The sequence below is a fragment of the Oryzias latipes genome, chromosome 14, assembly GCF_053564925.1.
Source record: "Oryzias latipes strain Hd-rR chromosome 14, Olatipes_Hd-rR_3.1".
In the NCBI taxonomy this organism is placed as follows: domain Eukaryota; kingdom Metazoa; phylum Chordata; class Actinopteri; order Beloniformes; family Adrianichthyidae; genus Oryzias; species Oryzias latipes.
In genome coordinates, this window is record NC_136250.1 from 29074338 (window position 1) to 29085998 (window position 11661).

General features: G+C 43.1%; 1 protein-coding gene across 7 annotated transcripts in view; it reads right to left on the reverse strand.

Moving 5' to 3' along the window:
• The window catches only part of doc2b (double C2-like domains, beta), a 134948-nt gene extending 131816 nt beyond the window's left edge, over positions 1-3132 (reverse strand). For 5 of the 7 annotated variants that reach the window (XR_002874578.2, XR_013647482.1, XM_078930851.1 and 2 more), the window contains exon 1: positions 2522-3126. Coding sequence is in view for 5 of the 7 variants with exons in the window: in XM_078930851.1 (XP_078786977.1) it covers positions 2522-2843 (322 nt within the window). In the remaining 2 variants the exon portion in view is untranslated. Of the gene's footprint in view, positions 1-2521 lie in introns of all 7 variants that reach the window. The other 2 variants (XM_023962298.2, XM_004076803.5) reach the window with 1 other exon arrangement.
• Positions 3133-11661: the final 8529 nt, after the last annotated feature.

Sequence of the window (11661 nt, forward strand, 5' to 3'; positions counted from 1 at the left end):
ATGACTTTCCCAATTTGTTTAAATCTGATTCTGAAGGAAGTTTTGATGGATTCTATGACTCCTTCTTGACACAAGTAACATGTCAAAAATTTATCCGATACTTTCTGAAGTTAGCAAAGTTAACAGAGAAAAATTATTTGGAAAGTTTTTTTGCAGAAAACAGAAGAAAAGCCCTCAATTTCAAAATAAAGGCTTCATTTAAGAAGCCAAAAAACAAGGACTTTTTACTCCAAATATGGATTTATAGTGACAGTTTTCCCCAGAGACCATAATAATAATAATAATGCAGGGTATTCAGCAGGCAGCTCCTAATAAAGATGTTCAAACAATAGATTCATGTTTCTGATTAAGAAAATACCAGAATGAGTGCACGTTTGTTTGTTTCTTGTTGTTTTTAGCCGTCAGACGAGGCTGAAGTCGGCGTCTGATCTTTTTAGCTTTCGCTTTGACCTCATGGGTTCAGGAAAAATCTGATTTTAAATGGTCCCCCCCAGAAAAAAATAAATAAATAAAAAAATCAAGTGTACGAATAAAGTTTAAAGCGTCTGCAGATATTTTACAGAGGATGAAGATAAACTGAAGGTAAGACATGCACTTCAGCCTTGTATGGGAAAATACTGTCTGAAAAGGTTGGGGACCACCGCTTTACTGTTAAAGGTCCATTTTGAATTTTTTTTGTGATTGGCGGGTGGGCAGACCTATAAGTGGGCTCACTTTTCTTTGTCATGCCCATTTTATTTAGAACTTATAGCATTAATGCCAGAATTCCACCAGTGAGAGTCTAGATCTATTGTAAATATGTCTGTGATTTCATGCTCTACCTCCATAGATATATACCAGTGAACACAAGTTATTTTGATTTTAAGGAAATGTTTTGAGATATCAGATGAATGTTAGAAACTTTCATTACAAAACTGGAGTCCATCTTAAATATGTAAAACTGTACTACAGTGTTGACTTAAAAGAACGCATTTACTTTACTCACAATACAGATAGTCCAACAGTACATACCAGACATATGTTGGGGAGACTTTAAAAGGATTTTGGAGAACATCAAACTAACTTTAAAGAACTTTTTTACCCAAATTCTGTTGTTTCCATGTTTAAAGAACCATGCTTTAAGTCACTTTGGATTACATTTTTGCTTAAGAGTAGTAATAAAATAAAGTAATAATAAACCTAAAGTGCAGATGACATTTATTGTTTTTCTCTGCCCACGACACCTTATTGTTGTATTTATTAATATAATTTAAAATAAAACATTTCAATGGAAAACCTGTTTTGAAAAAGTGTAATTTTGATGGGAGTGACAGCACACATCACTTTAAGTCTAATTCCCTCTGGCTAAAGATGTGAAATGCCACCCCATCAACTGAAGATTCCAATCAGGAAAGATTTGGAATATTAAGCTCCGCCTCCTGGCTTGAAAAGGAAGCTAAAACACTTTGTTTGGTGCCCGTTGAGCTCTTCGCCTCCATCACTCGGTTGGTGGTGTGTTAGAGCAGCCTCTCCTATGACAGCCGTTCATGTTAAGCAGCTTTTCAGATTCAGTTTACGCCTAAAAGCATTCCTTCTGGCGTTGCTGCTAATGTTCATCTTCTGCTTCTGTTTGCCTCATACTGGTAAAATCTGGAACAGGTTCCATGGATTCAGACGTGCTTCACACTGCACCAGTTGCTAAAAAAAACGACAACAACAGAAAAACCTCCTCAGATTTGGCTTTGCGGGAACGATTTGACTCTGTTTTTCCTGAGTGAAGTGAAATCCCGGTTGCTGCTTGGCAGAGGTCACACAGCAACATCTGCCACAGAAACTATCCTCCCTCCCCCTGCAGCCGAAGCCTCCTGCCCAGACCTGGATTAGTGGAGCACCACTCTGCATGGATTAACTCCGGCAGAATTCGCTTCCGTCAGACGCCGACCCGTAGCCACCGACTGTCTGCAGGGAACAGCGGTGACAGCATCCCTGCGACGGCGCAGCCCTTATCTTTTGACAACGTGCCCTGTGTCCACTTCTATGGTTATCGAACTACACGGTCCACCTGGAGGGACGCACACCTTTTGTCCTCTGACAAAAAAACACAATCACACAACAGGAACTTGCCTGTTGTGGTCGGAACAAAGATGCGCTTCGGTTCACTCTAGACTGCAACCGATTTGACCAAGAAGGCATGAATCACTCAGCCCAGACTGATGGACACGGTGAAGCGGAGCATAATGAGGCGCTGATAAAGCAGCCGACAGCCTCGTGCTACGCTTTGTTCCAGTAAAGTCACATCATTCTTTCAGTTGAAGCGGCAGGAGGAAGAGCAGAGAGATGCATTGGTTGCAGCAGCAACAGTTGGCCGTCTGTCGACTGACGGGCAAAGAGTTCGCTGCAGCGCAGAGGGCGCGTGCAGCCGAGGAAGAGGCGGCTGCAGGGAGCACAGAGGAAGAGGTGACACATAGAGCCAGGAGGCTGGAGGGACGCCTGGCAACCGGTGGCTGTAACTAGAGAAAGACCACACAGAAGCATCACTCACTGGAGTCGTCCGAGTCGTATCCCTCCACATCCGGCTCCTCGTCCCTCCTGGCGGCCTGTGGGGAGGCGGTGGCTCCGGCACACGCCCGCTCAGGGCTGTCCTCATCGGGGCGCTCACTTTCAGCGGCAGACACAGAGGTGGAGGGGGTGGAGAGGGGGGAGCGCGGTGGCCCGACGTGGGGCGCAGCGGCGGGGAGGCCCCGCGGGTAACGGGGGAAATAGTCCGAGATCTGCTTGATGGGTTGGATGGGGCCGGGGCACACGTCAATGGCCATGTGCTCCTGGATGCTGATGGTGGGTTTCTCGCCTTTGCGTTGTGTCATGCATGCGGTCCAGCTCGGAGCCCACTCCCAAACCCCCCCAAAAAAGAAAAAAAAAAAAAAAAAAAAACTCAGACACCTGTTTGCGCTCCTCCTGTTGCTTCTCTGCTGGAGCTGCTGTCCTGCTGAGTGCTGATGGTGCTGAGTGGAGATCCCCTCTACATGGACTTCCTGAGGCTTCTGCTTCACCCGTCCTCAGACCATGCTGTCTGCCAGCCCCACACACAAACACACTCCTCCACCTACCCTCGCCGCTGCTCCTATACCCCACACTCTGCCCACGTCTGCACCGCTATCCGAGAGAGAGAGAGAGAGAGAGAGAGGGACTGGAGAGAGAGGAAGGGATTAGACGGGGAAGGAGGGAGGGATCAGCGGATATCGCCTAGCAACCAGGCGGTAAACAGGAACCGTCGGTCGAGGTGGCTCAATTATGATATTGACCGCATCCATCTGTTGGTGGGAGGGAGGAGCCAGAGCCACGCCAGGCTCGCACACGTGGAGGCGAGCGCTTGTGTGTGTGTGTGTGCACATCCCGTGCTCTGATAACCTGGAAAATGAGCCATGAACTGATGTCCTCCGATTCCCCTTTCAGGAAAGCTTGTTCTGACAGAAACTCACCCAAACACTTTTCAGTTACTTACCAAACAGATTTCAAGCTTTTCTTTTCCTCCTGATTCCATTTCAAATGTTAAAACCTGAGTTCTCACCTCACTTTAAGATGTCTTCCTTCATTTAGGCCATTTCAGTGCACTTCCACTTCCCTGTGCACCAAATATGCTCCCTGATGTTACCAAAAGTTTCATAATTGCCCACCATCTGTTGCAATTTTGTCCCATTTCAGTGCCTTGCATGGATCTGGCTTTTTCACTCTGAGGCTGATGCTAAACGAAATTCTCCATCCAACGTTTTTTGCGTGATTCAATGCCGGTGATTTTGAATGACCAGAGGCTGCTGCACAGCAGAAAGGCCAGAGCGGAGTTCTGACGTTAAGGCCAGGCCTTTGTCACGCAGCTTGGGTTATGCAAGAGGAAATCTCAGTCGCTCAGGAAAATCCCTCCCAGGAGATTTTGGGGGAACTTTCACCTCTTTGCTTTTTGCACACAACAGATCGAACCTTTGCAGAGGAAAAAGGAAGCAGCACCCTCTAGTGTTGTCTTTTAGGAACGTATAAAAGCCAATATTCATACCAAAGATTTTTAAACGTTTAGCTATAAGTATTATATATATATATTTATTTAAAAGTTTACAAAAAACTAGAAGGAGCTGCATTTCCAGAAGAAATGCAGGTTGAATGCTATATTGCTGAATGAAAAAGAAACTTAAAGGGTTATAATTTGATTTTAAAAAAAGAAAGAAAGAAATTATCAAAGTTGACCATAAATAAAGTAAAAACAGCACAACAACAACAAAGACATTTTTGGGATAACTGCAAATGCCGGGTATCGAACCAGTGAGCCTCTGCAAGGATGTATTTCAATGGAGGCAGAAATCCTGGAAAATCTTGAAATTTTCAAGGACTTGAAGGACCAAAATTCCTCATCTCCAGGGTTTATATATAACCTGAACGACGTCCTGCTCATTCACTTGCTGCGAATGTGTTGAGGAAGAGTAGGGTGGTGTGTTTGTCCATTGAGCAGAAGCACAGATAGAAAGAGGCATGGTCTAGTCTAGGGCCACACATTATGAGGAAAACTTGCGATCTTAGTGATATTCCAATGAGGATATAACTTGCGATAAATAAACAAACAGCAAAACAACTGAATCCATCATTTCCATTTCATTGCAACTGTTTAATTTAAACAAGAGTCAACATTACTTAAATTTAAGGGTGTGACAATAACCGCATCTACCGCACTTTGATGAATATCACTACATGTTTTGTTTGGGAACTATTTTGTTCAGCGCAAAGTTACGTGTATGTATAAATGCCCCGCGTTGTTCATGGGTGTCAGGCTTCATGGCTACCGGAAAGGTGACAAAGTGTCTGCAGTCTCGTTTATTTCTGGGTAATATATAATATTCTCAGATGTCTGTACCAGAGAGCACAGGTGAGGCCTCGCGTGCAGCTCGAGAGCGGTCCCCTGCAGAAAAATCAACACGCACTCCTACACACACAGCGCGCTGACACACACACAGAGTCATCCTACAACACCTGTATAGTTAGTTCATTAGTTAGGTAGGTAGTTGTTACCGTTATTTGTTAATAAAGAATACTGCGTTGTAATTGTATTCATTTGCGACGCGGCCACTGGGGGTTTTGTATTTCGCGCGGGGGGGGGGGGGGGGGGGGGGGGGTACGTGCGGTTAACCGCAACACCGCGCCCCCTGCTGGTTCAAAAATCCCACACCGTCACAGCTCTACTCAAACTCCAAATAACCCTCGTCTACATCATTGGTCAATGATGTCAAAGAGTCCATCCGATTGGTCAAATGCATAAAGGAATTTATTTGATTTGTTAAATACGTCAAGCTGCTATAAAATTGTTTTAGCCCTTGTGCTATCTTATGGGGGTCCAGATGACCCCACCCATACATTGACGTGTTCTCCCTACCATGACAAAGGTGGATAAAGGTGGAGAGGATTTCATGTAATCCATGGACACCAGTGAAGATAACAAATCATTGAAGAAACTGTCTAGTGGGTCTAGATGACCCCACTTCCAACGTTAATGTGCCTTGGATAGCACAAGGGTTAGCACATTTCAGATTACCATTTATCGCAATTTTTACCGACTTTATATCGTGATAACAATAAATTTGCGAATTCTTGCAAAGGTCTAATCTAATCTAGTGCAAAACGTGAACTTTTTGGAATTTATAATCATTCGTTCATTCAATTTTTCATCTTGTGCGCCCTCTCTCTCTCTGTGAAGTTTATTCGCATAATTAGGATTCAATGGTAACAGTGTAATTGCGGAATTGTGCTTTTTCAACATGTCTGGAATTTCGATAAAGTTTGGCACGGAAACGCAGCTACTGATTGCTGGAGCTTATCCCAGCCACCTTAAAGTAGAAGCAAGACGCGCCTAGAACAGGTCACAAGCAAGTGAAAGAACGTGCAAAAACATCCACACTCTTAACGTCAATCAAAAGGAAGTCACAAACGAATCAAGAACCCGATAGATGCCAGACAACCAAAACTAAAATCAAAAATAAGTACCTGTAACTGAAAGTAATGCGATTAGGCAGACAGGTCATTTTGACCCAAACTCTCCACTTCACTGATGTCTTTGGAAAGGATGTTTGTTTCCGCTCATTGACCCCCCCCCCATCCTCTGCAGTTGGACTCCCTGTGCTCTCAAACAGAGCTGCTGGCCACAGCTCCCAGCTGTTCAGCACCTGCTTAACAGCAAACAGCACCTGAGCGGCGCTGCAGAAACAAACAGCCGACGCCAGCCTGAAACCCAAACGAAAGACTCTTTTAAAGAGTTGGACTTCCAAGTCATCTCCATATGATGGCTTCAGGGCAGGGAGGAGCCTTCAACTACCTTTAAATCTCTCCAACACGGCTGACTCCCAGAGCAAAGGCTGCATCAATAGATGTATTACAAATCAATTTGTAAATGACAACTTGTTCTCAACTGATCCTCCTGGTCAAATAGAGGTTAAATAAAAGCAAAAAATCATTTCTTTCTGACTTTTCTTGGTGATTTAAACTGGGAAAAGTCCAAGATTACTCCTCATAACTTCTGTATTATTGATAAAAATAAAAGAGGTTTTATTTTAAAATTTTACATCAAATTGAATCGTCTAAGATAAAGATTTTCAATAAAGAGTAAAAGAGTCTTGTGCTTTTTGCAAATCAAGTAGGGAGAAATTTTTACATTAATTTTTAACATTAAATGTGTACAAGAACTTTTGGTCTGATTTGAAAGAATGTATTCATTCATTCGCGTGGAGAACACAAGAGAGGGCTATACTTTAGTGAGACGGAGTCTGAGATTTTAATGACGGCGTATGAAGATTATATGTCCATCAAAAAAGTAACACGGCTGCATCATCAGCAAAAGAAAGAATTTCTGCTTGGAGAACAGACAGAAAAGGAACAATGCAGGAGTTTCTATCTCATTTCTATTTTCATTGTGACGCATATATATATAAATAAGGAGTTCTCAAGTTGTGATAAGAGTTTCCGTTTGTGGATGTTAGAGCATTGGGCATTGTTTGGCAGTTAGCCTTGATTGTGGGTTTTGAAGCATCCATTCATTCCACATTCTCTGCATGTAACCCCTCTGGGTGGGATTACTTGAGTAGTAGCACTCTAACAGAACCTTGTTCTCACATCTAGTCCATTTCCGTCTTGTTCCAGTAGCCCACTTTCTATCACTTTCCATGCTCTGGTCTGGTTCATTGACTCTCATGTTGTGAGGTAGGCAGTAATGTTTAGGGTCTTGCCCAAGGACCCTCAGTGGGTGATGTTAATTGTTCACCATTGTTATGGTAATTGCCCCGTTACCATGTTAATTGACCCATTTCCATTTCCATTTATTGTTCATTCCGTCCCTGGAAATTGAGCCCAGGTTTTCTGCATGACAGTCCTGCGCCTTACCAACTGAGCTACCCAGCCGGGTAAGATGCTGGCAGGTAAAGCATACATGGAGCGCCACAATCAAGTGGCTGGAATAATATACAGGAACATGTGTGCAGAATATGGACTGGAAACCCCAAGGTCAAAATGGGAAACACCTCCGAAGGTGGTAGAGAATGAGAGGGCAAAGATCCTGTGGGACTTCCAGATCCAGACTGATAGGATGGTAATGGTGAACCAACCAGACATTGTAGTGGTGGATAAAGAACAGAGGAAAGCCATTGTGGTGGATGTGGCAGTGCCAAGTGATGGGAACATCAGGAAGAAAGAACATGAGAAACTGGAGAAAGCCTGGAAAGTGAAGGTGACAGTGGTGCCTGTGGTAATTGGAGCACTCGGGGCAGTAACCCCCAAGCTGGAGGAGTGGCTACAACAGATACCTGGAAAGACCTCAGACCTCTCAGTCCAGAAAAGCGCAGGACTAGGAACAGCTAAGATACTGCAGGACCCTCAAGCTCCCAGGCCTCTGGTAGAGGACCCGAGCTTGAGGAGAAACCACCCGGGGAGGGTGAGAGGGGCGTTTTTTCGTTTAAATAAAAATAAATTTCGTATTACTCCGACTCAATTAAAAGTTTTTTCTTCTTAATTAACTGTACTTCTTGAATTCTCATATGTCTAAGTTTGAGCCTGCAGATATTCTCATTTTATAACAATAAAATAAATGAAACAAATGCAATTGCATCATGAAACCATATACCATATCTCTGGATTCATCAATACACCACTAATCAGTAGGGGTGCTATATAAACTCATCATCCTCTTCCTTCCTCCCTCTCACTCATGGTGCAGAAATAATTAAATATAAAACAGGACAAATAACTGGGCAAACACAGTAAAACAGCTAAACAACTAAACACATTTGGTCAAAAACCCACACTTAAACCCAAATCCGTCCAGACAGGCAAAGGGAATGATATCCCACAATCCCTATAATCCCTAAAATAACTGTGTGATAACTACGTGTTATTTTTAAGATGACTTAACTAAAAATAATTGATTTATCTTAACTAAAGCAAATAATTAAGTTAGATCCACGTATAAAGTTTATCTTTCCAACAGCCATATGTGGTCTTATCGACCTCTCATGGTGGAAAAAGTATTATCTGAGCTTCTTCATCCACTAAATCATCTTCAAATGGTAACGCCATGCTGCTTCACCTCTCTGAAAACAAACTAAGCTAAGTTATATAACCATTCTGTTGCCAGATATGCTAGGCTACAGTGATAAAAAAAAAATGTAAATACTAAAATTTGCTAAAATACTGAAATAAACACACATAACACCCTAAAAGGATAAGGTCGGACGACAAACATGTTTGTGGGTGGATCAATAACTAAATAACTGGAAACTCACCTGTTTCCCGCCTGCTGTGTTTCTGTCAATGCCACACATGCTAATAGCTAGCAGTTAGCTACTATCAAGTGGCGGCTTCTCCCAAAGCTGTGGAATCATGTTCAAAGTCTTTTCTCCTTCTGAAATAGTTTCTAACTCTGATCCTTAATATAGTAAATTATTTTAATTAACTTAAATAAATCAAAAACTCCAGGCTGTTTACCTTCATTCGGCTAACTTTTCAGCAAACGTACAGGCAGGCGGGTATGGGGGCGTGGTTATGGTTCTCTGAACCCGGAAGTTCCGATTGTTTTTTTTTTTTTTTTCATTTTTTTTATTAGAACTTCAAAAGATGACATAAATATTCACATGGATAGAACAGAAATAAATTTTTTTAATGAAGCCCATTGGAATAAAAGTATGGCTGAAAAAGCAAAGCATAAAGGCCACCAAAAAAGAAAATCACAAAAAATTCTTTGAAGAGTTTAAATTGTTTCTAAAATTTTCTCTGCTGTTACTTCAATTTATTTTTGTACCAATAAGCCAGCAGGTCCTAAAGTCCTTATGCAGTTCCGCTTCAGCGGTTCAGGTCAGGAGGTCAGAAAAGGGCAACAGATAACCATCTCTGCTAAATTGCGTGCCACGTTCTGGGATGAATGTTCTCTTAACGAGGCCTCCGTGGAGGCTCTGCTGCTGCAGTCACAGCTTGGATTTGGCGTAAATGAAGGAGATGTGGGGCGAGTGTGACCTTTTCAAATGTTCTGGCTCTAAATGACCCACTGCGGAGGTTAAAACTCTGCCCTTAGCTCGTCCTGCTTTTAACACAGGAATGCCACTTGTGTCATTAGGATAAAACAAACTGCCCCCGTGGATTTAACTGGGAGGCGGGTTGGGTTGGAGCCTACAGTCAATAGCTTCTGTACTTAAAAAAAACCCATGGTGTGAAAGTGAAATAGATGAAGACATCAATATAAGAAGGATTATATCACATGAATTATTTTAATGGACTCAATAGCAGATATTAGTTTAAAGGAAAGGCAGATAATCTGCCCACTTTACTGGACCTTGTACTATCTTGTGGGGTCCAGATGACCCCCCCTTACATTGACGTGTTCTACCTACCATGACAAAGGTGGATAAAGGTGAAGAGGATTTCATGTAATCCATGGACACCAGTGAAGATCACAAATCATTGAAGAAAAAAGGTTCAGCGCACTGTCTAGTGGGTCTAAAGACCCAACATTTACCTGCCTCCAGGGCACGTTAATGTTGGGAGTGGGGTCATCTGGACAAGATAGCACAAGGGCTAGAGGTCACAGCAAAGCGTTTCTTCTCTGTTGAAGTCTGAAAAGTCTTCATGCTGGCTGCTCCTCATCGGGTTCGTGGTCACACTGTGAGCTCCAAGAGTTGGGAAGAGGTGAAGAACCGTGCAGAGGTTCTGTGATGTAGCCGTCACCAAAAAAATCCCCGATTCTGATCAGGAAATCTGTGAAACCCGTTTTTTTTACAGCTCCAAATGTGGATGACCTCCCACTTGGTTGCCTATTTGGATTTAGAAGCGACGGCTCCCTTTGCTCGCCTGTCCTCGTCTGATTGGTGGTCACTCTGCGAGCAGGTGAAAAGCCTCGTGGCGGTTCCACAGGCAAACACTGAAGCCGGCGAAGTTTGACCATAAAGTGTCACATCGTGATCCCCACGTAGACTGGTCTCTAAGGGAAAGTGTGAACACAGTGGGACACCAACACTTACAGCACTGAACCTCAGAGGTCGGCAAAGAATTTGGTTCTGTTCTCTTTTGGGTTGATTAAACAAAGTGCATGTGATGCATTCAAGTAGTTTTAGATACAAACCCGCCCCCCCCCTTTTTTAGGAGCTGATTTTGTAATTAGTTTGTGTTGTAATTGATTGAATACTTTATAGTATTCAATCCATTGTTTTCCTGTTTCTCTTTCTTTATTCTAGTATCTTCCCCCATTTTTTGCCGCTCAACTCCTACTATAATTTTTCAGCTATTTTAACCATTGGTTAAAATTAAATTGGCTAAAATCCATTAACCATTGGTCCTTTAAATCCTTGAACTTTTCAAGATATTCCAGGATTTCTATGAAATACAAGGGGAATCCTTGGTGCAGAAGTTCACCGGTTCACTGGCATTTTTCACAAAAATATCTTTGTTATTGTGCTGTTTTCGCTTTATTTTTTTTGCCACTTATTACTCTAAGTTTCATCTTCATTCAGCAATATAACGTTCAGCCATTCATTTTCTTCTGGAAATGCGGCTCCGTTTGATTTCTGCTTTGTTGTGACCGATATTTGCGTTAGCCACTGGGGGCACTGTGGAGTCCAGGTGGTTTTTGGGTAATGGGAGGTCACAGCTTTTACCGCGTCATTCGGTTTTATTAAAATGCTACCATTGATTCACTGTTGCTTTCATAACCTTACATACAAAAAGCCTCAATGGAACGTTGTGTAGCTGAGCATCATCACAGCTTCAATAAATGCACCACACGTCTCACCTGGACAGAATCTTAGACGCGAGTCGATGCCTCAATCAGGACCCAAACGGTTAATGGAAAGCAGGACTGGACGATGAACATTTTGCCTCTACGGGTTCGCCGAGTGGTTTACAACCTGCAACCTCCGTACAGGTTTGACCCCCTTTTACCAACAGACAGCCCGTACACAGGGGTGGTTACGGGCTGTCTGTGGGTAAAAGGGGGTTAAAAGCATGAAGATGGTGAAAATGAGCCTGAGAATGACATTCGGAAGACAAAGTGGGCGTGTCTCATGAGATGACCACCCTGAAAACGCCATCTGCTGAACCGGGAACCTCCTCGCAGCCGGTACCGAAGTCCCGAATCCCGGACTAGAGGTCAAGAACGGACGGCGGAACAGAGCG